Source organism: Vanacampus margaritifer, chromosome 9 (genome assembly GCF_051991255.1).
Source record: "Vanacampus margaritifer isolate UIUO_Vmar chromosome 9, RoL_Vmar_1.0, whole genome shotgun sequence".
Lineage (NCBI taxonomy): Eukaryota > Metazoa > Chordata > Actinopteri > Syngnathiformes > Syngnathidae > Vanacampus > Vanacampus margaritifer.
In genome coordinates, this window is record NC_135440.1 from 2888614 (window position 1) to 2906595 (window position 17982).

Genomic DNA, 17982 nt, shown 5'->3' on the forward strand with positions numbered 1-17982 from the left:
TGTTTTTATAGTCAGGAACCCAGTTGCTGCCAACAGGATCGAACAGATTCACCTCCAATGGGCACTAAAGGCTAATATTCGGATTCACTGCATGCCAGGGGACTAACGCTACAGGTGCTGTCCCCCCTGGCTGGGCGTGGGCGGGTCTGCCCCTCTGTTGGCTGCTGGGTGGCGGCTGCGTCTTGGTCGTTCCCTGGGTCTCGTGGTGGGTGCTGTGTTGCGGGGCTCTCCCTGGTGTCCGGGGCGGCGCCGCCCCGGCGCGGTCCGTCGCTCTGGGTCCGGCGACGCGGGTCGGGGCCTGTGGGCCGCCGGGGTGCCCCGTGGTTCCCTCTCCCCTCCCCCTTCCTCCCCCTTGCTTCCTCTCCCTCTTCACCTCTCCCCGCCCGTCCTCCGCCTCCCTGTCCCTTCTCCCTCGTCGCCCTTCCTCCTCCTCTCCCCCTCTCTCTGCGGCCCTGCTGCTGCCTCCTGCCCTTCCTGTCGTCTCCTTCCCCCGTCCCCTCCCCCTCCCCTGTCCGCCCTCCTCCCCCTCCCCTAGGCCGGGGGTTCCGTCCGTGGCCCGGGTCTCGGCGCTCCGGGGGCCGGGGGAGTGGGCGGGATTGGTGTTGTGCCCGCCCCGCTCCGGTGGGCCTCCGGGCACTTCGGGCGGGCCCCGGTATCCGGGGGGCAAGCCCCGCCGGGGTCCCGGTGGGGTGGGTGGGGGTTTTGGTGGGCGGGTGCGCCTCCCCCCCCCCGCCCGGTTGGGGGGGGCCCAGCTGGTCGCTCCTCTTAACTCACTGCACTAGTTTTGCACAATACATTTTAGGGCACATAACACACTTTGGGGGGGAGTGGGGTGGGGTGGAGACACCGTCTCCGCCCTGCAGCGGGGGGAGCGGGGGGTTGTGGGCCGGTGGGGTGCCTGGTGGGCCTGCAGTGCCCCGTCCTGCTGCGTTGGGTTGGGGGCGCGGGCCGCGTTGGGGTGGGGGGCGCTCCTGCTCCGGGGTTTGCTCTCCGGCCGGTGGCCCCTGCGGGGCCCGGGGGTCGTCCTTTGGCGCGGCCGCGGCCTGGGGGGCCCTGAGGTGTTGCGCTTGCTCTGTCCTGGCAGGGGTCGACGGCTCCCCTCTTTGGTGGAGATTTTCATGCATGCTAGATCCACCACACCAGCATCTATCGAGACTCAGACACAACTTGTTTCTCCCTCAGGTCATTGATTCGGTGGAGGCTGGTGTCTGTGGATCTCACTCTGCTTCGTCTGTCCTTTCTACCTTTCCTCAGTTTCTCCTTTGGGCCCTTGAGGTTTCCCTGATTTGTTGGAGTTTGGATGTCTTTGGGGTTGGTGAAGGTTAGTGGCCCGGTGGGTGGTGTCTGGTCGGTGCTGGGCTTCGCTTTTCTTTCTTTTCTTTGGTCCCCCTTTGGGTCTCCTGGCGGCCCCACGACTCTGGCTGGATTTTGAAGTGTTCGGTTTAGGTGAACGGTATGGGAATTCTTATTTTTTTTTATTTTTTTTCGCACGCACGCACGCACGCACACACGCACACACACACGCACGCACACACGCACAAACACACATACAAAAAAAAAAAAAAAAAAAAAAAAAAAGGGAGAACAATGATGATGACATTTCAAATGATCAATACTGAGATCTCCCAAAAAAAAAAAAAAAAAATGGGCACCAGCAAACTTCTCCTCCATTCCTCAGGCATCTTCTCACTATGTAATATCATGTTGAACAACCCAGTCAGAAATTCTACTTCTACCTCACCTAGACACTTCCATACCTCACCACTGTCTTACAGTCCTCATACAAGTCCTGCACCACTTGAACATACTTACAAACAATACTTACATACATACAAAACCACAGTTCCTCTCTGCACACCCTGTCATAAGCTTTCTCCAGATCTACAAAGACACAATGCAGCACATTCTGACCTTCTCATTACTTCTCTATCAACATCGTCAAAGCAAATACAGCATCTGTGGTACTCTTTTTTTTGGCATGAAACCATACTAGCTTCAACTACTCTCTCCCATTGCTTCATTGTGTGGCTCATCAGCTGTAGTTGCCACAACTCCGCACGTCTCCCTTGTTCTTAAAAATCGGCACCAGCACACATCTTCTGCATTTCTCAGGCATATTGTCACTATCTAAGATCCTGTTGAATAACAGAAATCCTACTGCTACCTCTCCTAGACACTTCCATACCTCCATAGGTATATCATCAGGACCGAGTGCCTTTCCACTCTTCATCCTCTTCAATGCCATTCTCACTTCATCCTTACTAATCTTTGCTACTTCCTGGTCCACAACAGTCACCTCTTCTACTCTTCGTTCTCTCTCATTTTCCTAATTGATCAACTCTTCAAAGTACTCTTTCCATCTTCCCATCACACTACTAGCATCTGTCAACACACTTCCATCACTATCCTTTATTACCCTAACATGTTGCATGTCCTTCCCACCTCTGTCTCTTTGCCTTGAAAACCTGAATAGACCAGTCTCTCCCTCCTTACTGTCCAACCTTTCATACAAGTCATCGTAAGACCCTTGTTTGGCCTTTGTCCCTTCTATTTTCACCTTTCGCTGCACTCCTGTTTACTTTCTTCAGTCATCTCAGTGTCCAACTTATTCTTAGCTAACCTCTTTCTCTGGACCCACTTCTGCAACTCCTCATTCCACCACCAAGTCTCCTTATCTCCTTCCCTTCCAGATGACACACCAAGAGCTGTCTCTCACTTCTAGGGATGCTCTGCATCATTTCAACAAAGTCCAACCAAAAGTTTTCCTTCTCCTCCAGCTCACATCCTACCTGTGGCGCATACCCACTAAGAACATTGATCATCACACCTTTGATTCCTAGCTTCAGGCTCATCACTCTATCTGACACTTTTTTTTTTTTTTTACCTCCAGGACGTTCCTAATAAACTCCTCCTTCACGATAACTCCTACTCCATTTCTCTTCCTATCTACACCATGATAGAACAACTTGAACCCTGACTTAAACTTCTAGCTTTGCTCCCTTTCAATCTGGTCTCCTGAACAAAGAGTATATCACCTTCCTCCTCTGCATCATGCCAACCATCTCTCTACCATTTCATGTCATAGTTCCACCATTCAAAGTCCCTACTCTCAGTCATAGACTCTTGGTGTACCTCTTCTCTTTCTTCCTACGAACACACCTACCTCCTCTCATTTTTCGACCAACAGTAGTCCAGTTTCCACCGGCACCCTGTAGGTCAACAGCACCAGTCATTGTTAACCCGGGCCTTGGCCGATCCAATATGGAAGTCATATATTTGATTTGCATGCTTGATTTGGCCAAAGTTTTATGTCGGATGCCCTTCCTGACACAACCCTCTGTATTTATCCGGGCTTGGGACCGGCACAAGAAGATTTAAAATAAGATGGAGCCTAACACTGACCCTTGTGGGACACCCATTTTTACTTCCAACAGGGATAAGGTATAACTTAGCTATGCCACACACTTCTGCCACAAGTTCTATCACTCAGGTAATTACTAAACCAATTTAATGCCCTGCAACTACAGCCATTCCCACACCGTGTTAATACTTGGGCGGGGCGCGCAAGTGAACTGGCCGCCGCACAAGAAGTTTTCAAGAAAATGTCACGTAATTTAAAACTATAAGGCACACTTAAATTTGTCTTATGTGTTACACTTGGTATTGGAGTAATCCAAAAGTAATCCAAAGTAATCAAGTTACAATACTTTAATATCATGGTACTTAGATTACTTACTAACTACATTTTTGAGCAGGTAACTTAAATGTGAATGCAGAAAAGAATCATCATTGGCTTGATGACAAAGCGTTCAGAGAGCTCATACTGCAGGCTTGAATGTTATTAATCAATCTAATTGATAATATTGCACGTGTAAGTCACTAACAAAAGAAAATGAGGAGAGAACATTGTGGATTGTTGGAGTAGCAGGTTGTGAAATGTATTTGATAGTTTTCAATTCAATATAATTCGCCATACCCCCTAATCACTGGAAGGCTAATTTGTAGAGATAGACAAAACAAACAACAACAAAAACAAACAGTTCAGGGGTAGTTCACTAGATTTATGTGATGTTTAAGTCTTAGGCATCTATTTTTGCTTCATTTCAGTTCACTTTTCAAAGCTTATTATGTAGATTAAGAACAATGACTGACTTAGTTTGTTATGTGTAACTGACAGCACTATGACAATTAAAGTGTGTGTGCGTGCATGTGTGTGTGTCTGCTACACCCATGCAAATGTTGCAAATTAATTAATCTTACTGACAGTTTTTGGTTTTGGTAAGAAACAATAACATTTCAGTTGCGTAATTGCGCACATTTATATTAAATTGAGTTATTGATAGATGCATGGTCTATTAATTCAAACTCAGCACATTTCACCTAACAGAGATATTATTTTTCTTTATTATTATTTTCTTTCTATACAAACAGAAGAATGTGCTTTCTCTTTTTCATATCGACAAGTATGCTCAATATTGTGTAGCTGGGAAACCTTTAAAACTGAATTCAACAAGATTCCGTGCATAAAATACTCACTTGTGCAGTTTGGAGTTATGCCGGACCACGTGCCATTTGCCAGACATTGGCGTGTGGGCAAGCCTGAGAGGAAATAGCCTTCCATACAAGAATAAGCAATGGAGTGGGAGAAGGTTGTACCATCCACACGGGAAATACGGCCATGAGTTGGTGTTCCTGGGTTCCCACACTGCACAGCTGCAATAAAGGCGAGACATGAGAGGAGATGAGGTTTGGAGGTGAAAAATAATGTTTCAAATTTTCCATTTTAAAAAATCACAACCTGGCATTTGTGACTATGGGAAATAAATTGTGGTGGTCTTCACGGCCCAGTATTTAAAAAAAAATAATCCAAATTAAATTGATCCATATTTCCAAATCCCATTTTCTTGATCCATATTTCAGGATTTATATCCCGGTATTTCAATACTTTACTGGATTGAATCAGAATAATCCTCATCCTCTTGGATTGAGATTTCAAAATCTATCCCGCCCCCAGGATCACCTCGAAACCAAGATCACAGACAGAAAGTATGTTCTGTAGACCTTCAGAGTTTCAGTCTTAAATCAATATACCAAATGCAAATGTGGTTTGAAATACCCAATTTTGGATCAGATCTGGGTTTAAACTAAACCATCAGGCATAATCTTAGTGAATTATGTTTTGTGCTCTGGTGTTTGAAGGGCTTTGAAAAAAAAACCGGTTATATTAATATATACTGTATGTAATATCTACCAATGTGTGTGTGTGTATATATATATATATATATATATATATATATATATATATATATATATATATATATATATATATATATATATATATATATATAATATTAATCATGTATTGACACAGATTAATCACACTATTAATTTTAACCACAGATACTGGTAATCCTTTATCTTGACAGCGGATGGTTAGGTTAAAGGTAGTGTAGGTTGTGTTTGAGCATTAAACACAACTGCATGCATTAAAGTATAGCATTTAATAAATGTTTGTATATGAAATTCTGAATATTTGTTCTAGTCAAAATATTGGGGTCTTTTATTTTTTTTTTAAAGGATCTCTGTGCAGTTTGTCACTTTTTTACTTGCGACTGCCACCTCTGGCCCAAAGTGTGTAGAGACGGTTGTTCAGCAACCAGAAGGTCGGTTGTTCAATCCCCGCTCTCCTCAAATCATGTGTTGTTGTGTCCTTGGGGCAAGGCACTTCACACACATTGCCTCCAGTGCTAATCACACTTGTGTATGGAAGGTGCGAATGTTTGGTGGTGGTCGGAGTGGCCGTATGTGCACACTGGCAGCCACGCTTCCGTCAGCCTGCCCCAGGGCAGCTGTGGCAACTTAAGTAGCTTGCTGCCACCAGTGTGAATGCACGAATAATGTATCCATTCCATTGTAAAGCGTCTTTGAGTGTCCAGAAAAACACTACATAAATCTGATGCATTGTTATAATAATTATTATTATTAGTAGTTGTGACCAAACCGATCAATTTTGGACTCATCGGTCCACAGAAGGGAATTCCAAAAAGCTTCATGTTTGTCCAGGTAATCTCTGGCAAACTTGAGATGGGCAGCTTTGATCTTTTTTGTGAGCAGAGGCTTCTAGCTAGCAAGCCTTCCATGAAAGCCTTGACGATTTTCTTCTGATTGTTGAAGCATGCACATGTGTCCCAGATGCAGCAAAAGAGGTCTGCAAATCCCTCCATGTGATACACAGGTTGGCTTTTTACCTGAATTATAATTTTTATTGTGGTTATTGCTGATATTTTAGAAGGTTGTCCACTTCTAGGCAGGATTGTAGTTTTCAGTGTTCTCTAGTTGCAGATGATCTGCTTCACAGTTCAATGATACAGCTTTTTTTTTTTTATTACTTTATAGCTTTCCCCAGACAGATGTGCTGTCACTACCCACTTCTTGAGGTCCCCTGAGATTTCTCTTCATCTCAGCATGACTGACCTGTATGGGTTCACCTGGGTAAGACTATAGTGATGTGGTTTTGTCTCTGTTTTAGTCAGTAATGAATTGTGCATCACTTCTTCTTTGCTAAACCGCTCTCATTTCATTGGTCAATTTCAGTGGTTAGTTTAGCTACCAATTTGTCCTACCTGATCCTACTTGACTGCTTGTTTTAAGCAATGCAGCTCAGCGTTCACTTACTTTTGCATCAACATGAATTGACCCAAAACTATTTTTAATTTAGTTTGGACTACAATTTTGATAAAAAAAAGAAAAGAAAAATACATTGAAATGCTAAAACTACACCTGTTATTTCATATAAAATGTAATGATTCAGAACAAAATCACCACATGATTCCCGAGAGCGGCGCTGCTGCTGCTCACCGCTCCCTCAGGGGATGGGTCAAATGCGGAGAACAAATTTCGCCCCACTTTGATGGGTGTGACAATCAGTGGATCTTATCTTATCTTAAAATCAGGTTGAAACAATTGGAAAATCCAAATTGCTCAAGAGGTTCAAAAACTTTTAAACAGCACTGTATATGTGTGTATATATATATATATATATATATATATATATATATATATATATATATATATATTAGAGGTGTCAAAATTATTGCGTTAATATTGCATAAACTTGCCACTAACGCCCGATTAACGACCACCCCTTATTTGTTGGAAAGCCTATGCTGGGAGAATTTCAGTCGCGACGCAACAGACACATCCATATCCAAATCACCCTCTAGAAATGCACTGTAATGCACTGCAGCTAAAATACACAATATATAAAGAGTAGAAAGTCGGAGCGGAGGAGCCATTTCAACTGTGTAGCACAACCACCGCTTCCCTGCTTCAAAAGAACACACTTGGTTAGCAGTTAGCACCGAGCTAACTAGCAACAGCTCACTAAGAGGTCCCCATGGGCTCTCTCAGACCCCTTTGAGAGTCTGTAGCCAAGTGTTTGCCTGTCTGGTCACTTGGAGTGACTGCAATTGATTTATAGATGTGAAGCTTATTTTATCCAGAAAAAAACCTGTGTCAAATGTAGTAATGTTTTGGTTTGTTTGCATTGCAGTAAAGCTATGTCACTTTACAATGCACATGCTATAAAACTTAACAAAATAAAAGCATTCCATTCTACGTTGTGCAAAAGAGTCACTTTACACAAGTTACCAAAAATATCTATAACAATAATGCATATATTTGTGGGGAATGGGATCAAGTTGCAATTTACACTTTTAAGAAACATGCAGAAGTTCACAAGTTACTTAATGTTCAAAATTAAGTAGCTCTTAATATGAAAATAATATGCACTGAGCTGCTTCTGCCATCTACTGAAAAAAAAAAGACCTCCACACAAATCTCACACCCTTTTTTTATACAGTACAGTACATCTTTTTAATTTTAACTTCAAATCTTCTTCTTTTCCTTTCGGCTTTTCCCTTCAGGGGTCGCCACAGTGAATCTGTTGCCTCCATCTAACCCTGTCCTCTGCATCCTCTGCTCTCAAACCAACTACCTTCATGTCCTCTTTAACTACATCCATAAATGTCTTCTTTGGTCTTCCTCTAGAGTCTAGACCTTCTGACTGGCATTTGGAAACTCAGCATCCTTCTGCCAATATACTCACTATCTCTCCTCTGGACATGTCCAAACCATCTCAGTCTGGCCTCTCTGACTTTATCTCCAAAGCCTCTAACGTGCTGTCCCTCTGATGTACTCATTCTTGATTCTATCCATCCTTATCACTCCCAAAGAGAAACTCAGCATCTTCATCTTTGCCACCTCCCGCTCTGCCTCCTGTCTTTTCCTCAGTGGCACTGTCACCAAGACCCAACAACATCGCTAGTCTCACCACAGTTTTATAAACCTTTCCTTTCATTTGAGCTGAAACTCTTCTATCACACATCACACCTGACACTTATCTCCACCCTTTCCAGCCTGCCTGCACAAGCTTTATCACTTCTCTTCCAGACTCTCCTTTGCTCTGGACAACTAAATACTTCAACTCCTCCACTTTCTTGGGCTCTTCTCCCTGTAACCTCACTCTTCTACTTGGGTCCCTCCCATTCACACACAGATACTCCTCCACCTGTTCCCTGCTTTCACGACAGATCACAATGTCATCTGCAAACATCATAGTCCATGAAGATTCCTGTCTAACCTCATTTGTCATCCTGCCCATTACCATAGCAAACAAAAAGGGTCTCAGATTTGATCCCTGATGTAGTCCCTCCTCCACTTTTAACTCCTCCGTCACACCTACAGCACACCTCACCACTGTCTAACAGTCCTCATACATGTCCTGCACCACTTGAACATACTTCTCTGCCACTCCAGACTTCCTCATACAAAACCACAGTTCCTCTTTGGGCACCCTGTCATAAGCTTTCTTTCAGATCTACAAAGACACAATGCAGCTCCTTCTGACCTTCTCTGTACTTCTTTATCAACATCCTCAAAGCAAATACTGCATCTGTGGTACTCTTTTTTGGCATGAAACCATACTGCTGCTCACAAATGTTTACCTCTGCCCTCAGTCTCGCTTCAACTATTCTTTCCCATAGCTTCATTGTGTGGCTCATTATCTTTATTCCTCTGTAGTTGCAACAACTCTGCACGTCTCCCTTGTTCTTGAAAATGGGCACCAGCACACACTTCTCCTCCATTCCTCAGGCATCTTCTCACTATCTAAGATCCTGTTGAACAACTCAGTCAGAAATTCTACTGCTAACTGTCCTAAACACTTCCATACCTCCACAGGTATATCATCAGGACCAAGTGCCTTTCTACACTTCATCCTCTTCAATGCCCTTCTCACTTCATCCTTACTAATCTTTGCTACTTCCTGGTCTACAACAGTCACCTCTTCTACTCTTCGTTCTCTCTCATTTTACTCATTCATCAACTCTTCAAAGTACTCTTTCCATCTTCCCATCTCACTACTAGCATCTGTCAACACACTTCCATCCCTATCCTTTATCACCCTAACCTGTTGCATATCCTTCCCATCTCTGTCTCTTTGCCTTGCCAACCTGTATAGACCAGCCTTCTTACTATCCAACCTAGCATACAAGTAATTGTAAGTCCCTTGTTTGGTCTATGCCACTTCTACTTTCACCCTACACGGTATTTCCTTGTACAGTATTCCTGTCTACTTTCTTCAGTCCTGTCAGTGTCCCACTTCTTCTAAGATAACCTCTTTCCCTGGATCCACTTCTGAACCTTCTCATTCAACCACCAAGTCTCCTTATCTCCTTTCCTTCCAGATGACAGGACTGCCCTACCCGTCTCCCTGATAACATTTGCTGTAGTTGTCCAGTCATTTGGAAGCACCTCTTGACCATCCAGAGCCTGTCTCAACTCCTTCCTGAAAATCATACAATTAAAATTTTAACTTCGAATAACTTTATGAATTATTGTACTCTAGTATCAATGAACTTAAAGATACAAACATATCTGTATTAGGTTAATATTTTTCCACTTTTATGTTAACAAAAGTATGAAAAACTGGGAAAAAAATATTGTACATTTTCTTTTATTGTACATTTAGAACAGATATAAAATATGTGATTATTTGTGCACAATCGTGCGTTAATTAGGATACAAAATTTTAATCGACTAACACCTCACGAACGCTTCAGCTCACGAACTTTTCGCCTCACGAACATTAAATTCGCGAGCATTTTGTCTCGGCTGACGAACTAGTTTTCGGCGGACGAACCAAATCTCGCGACACGAGAAATCACGAGAAGCTGACGCATGCTCACGGCGTCTCAGTTCGTCGCCCCCTTTGTTTGAGTGCGGACGTGGTTTGTGTTCGGTAGACATTTTGGATCATTTTGGAGTACTTTTGGAGTGTACTTTTGCTACCATGGGACCGAAAAAGACCCCACAAAAGGCTAGTGTTAAGCCTAAGAAGACATTGAAGAAAATTACGGTCGAGCAGAAGAAGGAGATCATTGACAAACACAAACGAGGTGCGCGTTTGTCAGCATCAAGTGAGAGCATCAAGACCATGTTAGCAAAGTGGAGTGATGTGCAGGATTTTGTCGAACAGTACCATTCAGAAAAGACTGTGGCTATGAGAATCATCAACATGATGAATGATAATGTGATGCCTCAGTTTCGTAAGACCTTACAACTCAGAAAGCAACAGGTGTCAATTAAGAGGTTTTTAGTCAGCAACAAGGATAAAGAGTCTCCTAAGAAGCAAAGAAGAGAAGTCACACTCCTTCCAAACAGTAACTCCCTCCCTCCCTCCTCCTCCCACTCCATTCCATCAAGCCTTCAACTACTGTACCATCACAAAGGCAAGTTGCAAGTTTTGCAAATAAAAACACTTTATTATACAGTACAGTGTATTTCTTTAATTACAATACAATAGCACATTTATTATACATAAAATAAGGTATATTTTGTGTAGTTTTAAGGCTTTTTTAGTAGAAAATTGTGTTTTATGGGGACCTGGGAACGGATTATTCTCATTTCAATGGTTTCCTATGGGAAATACTTGTTTGGAAGACGAACTTTTCGGCTCACATACTCTCTATGGGAACCAATTAAGTTCGTGAGCCAAGGTACCACTGTATATCCCCTTCATGAGTCATCACCTTATCGTGGTGGAGGGGTTTGCGTGTCCAAATGAGCCTAGGAGCTATGTTGGCTGGGGCTTCATGCCCCTGGTAGGGTCACCCATGGCAAGTAGGTCCTAGGTGAGGGACCAGACAAAGCATGGCTCAAAAGACCCCAATGATGAACACAAACTTTGGATCTTCGTTTCCCTTGCCGGGTCACCGGGGCCCCCCTCTGGAGCTAGGCCTGGAAGTGGGGCTCGAAGGCGAGCGTCTGGTGGCCGGGCCTATACCCATGGGGCACAGCCCAAAAAGGCAACGTGGGTCCCCCTTCCCATGGGCTCACCACCAGTGGAAGGGGCCAAAGGGGTCGGGTGCACAGTGAGTTGGGTGTCAGCCAAAGGCGGGTGCCTTGGCGGTCCGACCCCCGGCTACTGAAGCTAGCTCTGAGGACATGGAATGTCACCTCTCTGGCAGGGAAGGAGCCCGAGCTGGTGTGCGAGGCTGAGAAGTTCCGACTAGATATAGTCGGACTCGCCTCCACACACGGCTTGGGTTCTGGTACCAATCCTCTTGAGAGGGGCTGGACCCTCTTCCACTCTGGAGTTGCCCACGATGAGAGTCGCAGAGCAGGTGTGGGTATACTCATTGCCCCCCGGCTCGGCGCCTGTACGTTGGGGTTTACCCCGGTGAATGAGAGGGTAGCCTCCCTCCGCCTTCGGGTGGGGGGACGGGTCCTGACTGTTGTTTGTGCTTATGCACCGAACAGCAGCTCAGAGTACCCACCCTTTCTGGAGTCCTTGGGAACTCCCTTGTTCTGCTGGGGGACTTCAACGCTCACGTGGGTAATGACAGTGAGACCTGGAGGGGCGTGATTGGGAGGGAAGACCCCCCCCCCCCCCGCCCGATCAAAACCAGAGCGGTGTTTTGTTATTGGACTTCTGTGCTCGCCACGGACTGACCATAACGAACACCATGTTCAAACACAAGGGTGTCCATATGTGCACTTGGCACCAGGACACCGTAGGCCGCAGTTCGATGATCGACTTTGTAGTCATGTCATCGGATTTGCGGCTGTATGTGTTGGACAATCGGGTTAAGAGAGGGGCGGAGCTGTCATCTGATCACCGCGTGGTGGTGTGTTGGCTCCGATGGCGGGGTAAGATGCTGGTCCGACCAGGCAGACCCAAACTTATTGTGAGGGTCTGCTGGGAACGTCTGTCAGAATCCCGTCAGAAAGAGTTTCAACACCCACCTCCGGCAGAACTTCTCCCTTGTCCAGAGGGAGGCGGGGGACATTGAGTCTGAGTGGACCATGTTCCGCGCTTCCATTGTTGAGGCGGCTGATCGGAGCTGTGGCCGCAAGGTGGTTGGTGCCTGTCGTGGCGGCAATCCTCGAACCAGCTGGTGGACATAAGCGGTAAGGGATGCCGTCAAGCTGAATAAGGAGTTTTGGGCCTTTTTGGCCTGCTGACGGGTACCGGCTGGCCAAGCGGAATGCGACTTCGGCGGTCGCTGAGGCAAAAACTCGGATATGGGAGGAGTTCGGTGAGGCCATGGAAAACGACTTCCAGACAGCTTCGAAGAAATTCTGGTCCACCATCCGGCGTCTCAGGAGAGGAAAGCAGTGCACCATTAACACTGTGTATAGTGGAGATGGGGTGCTGTTGACCTCGACTCGGGACGTCGTGAATCGGTGGGGAGAATACTTCAAAGACCTCCTCAATTCCACCGACACGCCTTCCTTTGAGGAAGCAGGGTCTGGGGACTCTGAGGTGGGCTCCCCTATCTCTGGGGTCGAAGTCACTGAGGTGGTTGGAAAGCTTCTCGGTGGCAGGGCCCCGGGGGTGGATGAGATCCGCCCGGAGTTCCTAAAGGCTCTGGATGTTGTGTGGCTGTCGTGGTTGACACGTCTCTACAGCATCGCGTGGACATCGGGGACAGTGCCTCTGGATAGGGTAGGTTAGAGCGGGAGATCGACAGGCGGGTTGCTGCAGCGTCTGCAGTGATGCGGACGCTGCATCGGTCCGTTGTGGTGAAGAAGGAGCTGAGCCAAAAGGCAAAGCTTTCGATTTACTAGTCGATCTACGTTCCTGCCCTCACCTATGGTCACGAGCTGTGGGTCGTGACCGAAAGAACAAGATCCTTGATACAAGCGGCCAAAATGAGTTTCCTCCGCAGGGTAGCCGGGCTCTCCCTTAGAGATAGGGTGAGAAGCTCGGTCATCCGGGAGGGAATCAGTGTCGAGCCGCTACTCCTCCGCGTTGAGATGAACCAGTTGAGGTGGTTCGGATGCATCCTAGATGCCTCCCTGGGGAGGTGTTCCGGGCATGTCCCACCGGCGGGAGGCCCCGGGGACGACCCAGGACACGCTGGAGAGACTATATCTCTCGGCTGGCCTGGGAACGCCTTGGGATCCCGTCGGAAGAGCTGGCTGAAGTGGCTGGGGAGAGGGAAGTCTGGGCGTCCCTGCTAAAGCTGCTACCCCCACGAACCGACCCCGAATAAGCGGTAGAAGATGGATGGATGGATGGATGGATATATATATATATATATATATATATATATATATATATATATATATATATATATATATATATATATATCTATATATACACACACACATTTTCCTTTGTCTTATTAGTGCTCAAGGAGAAAAAATGGGAAAGGGGAACTAAAACTTATTGGCTTGTTCTCTCATTATGCCTATTTGCCTCAAATAAGCAGGTAGGGAAGCCTTGTTTTTGTGAACCAGCAAAGAACCTTTAATCCATAGTGTCACAGCTTTATTTAGGAATACTAATGAGCGGATCAGGAGCAATGTTGATCCAATTCCCATCATACCACTGCTATGTTTGAACACACTTTCATAGATTTCATGCTTATAATGCTTACCAAAAAAAAGTTGTACAAGAGGCAACAACTATAAAAAGAAATTAACTATATCCTGGTACTCTGGATCAGTGAAAAGTATCATCATTGGGTAAAGTCCATAAGTAACTTTTTTTTTCTGTCTATAAGTAACTTTAATGTAACATTTTATCAACAACATTAAGAGAAGCAGCAGATTTCTCAGGTGGGAATTCCGTCAATATTGAGGGAAGGTCCGTCAATCCGTCAATGACGGACGGTCATTTTGTTGCCGATAACTGATTGATGGGAAACTTTGAAAAATTAACAAACTAAGCATTGCCGGAAGGGGTTTTTCGTCCGTCAATGTAATTGTCAATCCGTCAATAAATTCAGCAATCCGTCAATGTGGTCGTCCCACAGATTGACAAATGATGGAGCATTGACGGATGCCCACTTTGAATGACAGAAACATTGACGGACGCTCATTTTGCTGAGCCATCGACAAATAACGGATTGATGATCACAATTCGGTTTGGCTTAAAATGCTGATGGATTGACGATGACGGAAGGGTCTGACGAGTTGGCCTGTTATATTAGAAATGACACTCGCACTGTGCCAAGGTGGCCAACAGTCTATCTATCTATCAATCTACAATATGCCTCAGTATCCGGTCAAAGTCCTGGAGCTTACCTATGCAAGATGAAGAGCTGGAGTCCTCTCAGCTAATGTCTTCAAAATCCACAATCATTTATCACAACTCAAAACTAAGTTGCCACAGAAGCCATATGCAGGCTAGACCACCTGGCTACAGTAAACAAACACAATACAAAGACAAACCAAGGATTCTGCAAAGAACAAGATTGATGAAAGGCTCATCTACATCTACATAAATGAGACTTTACAAATGCCGTCAGCCAAAAGAGAAAATATTCATCCCAAAGTTAAAAGCAGCAAGTGTCAGAGGAGACATTGTCTACTTGCAATATGATACATTTGTAATACATCCCTGCATCAATACACAAAGACAACAGGACTAAGTCCAACATCAAGCGGCATGCTGGGTAGTGTTATTACGATACCAAAATGTTGACTTCAATACTATACCTGCATAAAATACCTCAATACTGGTACTGAAACGGTAGCTCGACAAAAATCTAAAAGATCAGCAAAATTAAAACTGACAAAAGACCTTCAAATGATTTTATTTTTCATGAATTCAAAATATTAGGATGTATACATGTTCATGTATCTGCATATATATATATTTGTGTATCGGTGTATATACTCTATGAGCTTTCACATTGCATGCCATATTTTTGAAGTACTGTATTTGACTGCATTTGACATCATCGGTTGTAGGTATTGGCAATACAGTGGCACTCCAATGACTCAATGTATTAGTTGCTTGTGTGTCTGTGTGTCTCTGCTTTTCTCCATTCCGCTTCCAACTAGTTGAATGCGTAATCAAATAGTACAAATTGGAAACATAATAATTCACACTCTACGTGTTTTTTAAGGGAAGTGTCAAAAATACGTCACGACCAGCAGTCGTCTGAGCTTTTTCTATGCATACTTGAGTTTTCCTACTGTGTGTCTGTTTATCAAGTCCACTGCAGAATGTGAGTGATTGTTGCTTTTTCTTCTGCTTCTCCGCAATGAACATTTTTCTCTTGCTACTAAAACTTGTTTCTAAAACTGAAAATCAAAAAACACGTGTTCTTCATGTGTTTATTGAAAACATGTGTTGGTAGTGCTTCCATTAACTGGCTTTTCCCCGATACAAGCTCGCTCCCGCGGATATTTTTTTTTACGAAGCACAACACCCGTTAGCGAGGTGCTTAGCCATGTTGAACGTGTTTTCGCCTTGAGCCACAGTAACTTAAAAAAAAGCTTTACGGACAGGATTTGTCATCCTGCTTCCTTTAGCACACTCGCAGAAAGAGAAAACGTAACTTTTCCCCATATATCAGTAGACAGGCGGCCACGCGTGTATGTGTACTTGCCATGAAAACAGATATAAAAAGCTGTCTCCTATATATTTTTTTAACACCGGTGCTAAAAAATTTTTTTATACCGAGCTGTTTTTGATAGCAAAACATCAAGGTGTACGGTACTGGTACCAATATTCCGTGCAACACTAATGCTGATAAATAAAACTGGTGGACCCTACAGTGACAGTCAACCCACAACCTAATAATATGGATTAGAAAACATTTGAATATGCTGATTACAAGACATTCAACCCTGAAAATAATTTGGACCCAGACAATCACTTTTACAAAACGATCACTACAGTTTAAATTGCGAATACTGCATGGATGGCCATCAAAAAGATAAAAATGGAAAATGCACTTTCAATTTTCATTTCAACAATAGTCTCGACAGAATTTTTACATAAATCAAATAATACCTGAATAAATTAAACAAATTAAGAATAATTCAAGTTCATTCATTTACGACACATGCCCCTGCTTGAATCATTCATTGACGTCATTTGTCATTTTTGCTGCAATGTGGCTATTGTTTACATGGCAAAACTTACTCTGTCGTGATGTCGCAGATTTATTGTCATTTATCTGGCCGAAATAGCAAAATATGTCAAACTCTTGCTGTAACAGTGCAGCAACACCTCCCAAAATCGCAAAGGTAAAAGAAAAAAAAAGAAGGAAAAAAACAGAATTTTTTTTACAGGTTTCCTGCTTGGCGGAAGACCGAGGGAACCTACATTTCTAAGATTTCAATGCAACAACGAATGGCTTGGTTGTCTGTTGTAAGAAGAAAAAAAAAACACCTTTGACACCATTCCGTCCTGGGAAAGAGTGTGCTTCGTACATTCTAAACCCACATCGTGACCATGTCTCTGGTTTGCGATCACTGAGCACTACCAGTCAGCTAAAATTCTGGGGAGCAGACAAAGCTAAGGACCTTGTTTGAATGGTCAGGAAATGAGGTGCGGAAAAAGCTGACCTATTTTTTTCTTTTTAAAAATGTAAATACTTTTTTTTTGTAATTTAATTTATTTTATTATTATTTGTTTTCTTTACAATTATATTTTCTATGCTCCCCTATTAGTCTAAACACAACTTTCTGAATAATATTGTATTTATGGAACATGAATTTAGCAACAACATCTGCCTGTTTTTATCCAGATCAGGGGGCGGCCATTTTGACACTCACTATCCACTGACAATGAAGAATCACAGTTGTTCACGGCTCAGGTAACAACCAATCAGAGCTCACCTGTTTTCTGAGTTTGGTCATGTGATGCTTGCAAGCTGAGCCATGATTGGTCATTACCTGAGGCCTGAGCAACTGTGATGTAGTTGCAAGTGGCAAAATGGCCACCCCCTAAGACAGATATACGGGTGGATTTTGCCACTTTATTCATATTCCACAAACCCAATATTAATCAGAATAACATGTTTTGACTAGTGGGGCTACATAGGACAATATTGTGAAGAAATATTTTGGGTTGACTCACCCTTTAAGAAACATGTACCATGTTATTTTAAATACTTTAAAATTTTCTTCCAAATCCCAGACAGTGTCCCATCACTGGTACACTATTTTTAGGCACCCCAGAGATACACACTGGCATCAACACATGTACACTTTTTCATTATTATTTTTTTTAAGAGGTACCGAACACAAAATTAACTTTTTTTTTTTGCTGATAAACTCTCTTGAATGCGTCTGGTGAATGACGAGAGCACGGCGTGTGGGGAGGTTAACACTCCTGATCGCATGTTGTTTCTTTAGGAACGCTTCGAGCCTTACCTTGCTTTCTTTATAGGAGTTTCAAATTGCTCGGCAGAGAGCCAGCCGCCATTCTACGTTACTACGCATTGAATGTGTTGCGACATAAATAAAAATGGCGGCATATGTCCAAATAAAGTTTCTACAAAATGTATTAAAGTGGAACTGATTTTTGAAAAATGTATCTTATCTCAGTTATGTGAGTTAACAACCAAATGAATAATATAGAGCAAACTTTCATTACAGTCGGGGTCCATTTTAACTGTTATTTTCTGCTTTCTCAAATTTTACATTACATACATATACTCCAGGCTTTACTGA

The 17982-nt window shown here is 43.8% G+C and overlaps 1 protein-coding gene across 2 annotated transcripts in view; it reads right to left on the minus strand.

The window, feature by feature from the left end:
* LOC144057714 (CUB and sushi domain-containing protein 3-like) overlaps positions 1-17982 on the minus strand; it is a 566138-nt gene that overhangs the window by 99710 nt on the left and 448446 nt on the right. For both annotated transcript variants that reach the window (XM_077575584.1, XM_077575583.1), the window contains exon 58: positions 4537-4713. In XM_077575584.1, coding sequence (XP_077431710.1) covers positions 4537-4713 — 177 coding nt within the window. The remainder of the gene's footprint in view (positions 1-4536; positions 4714-17982) is intronic.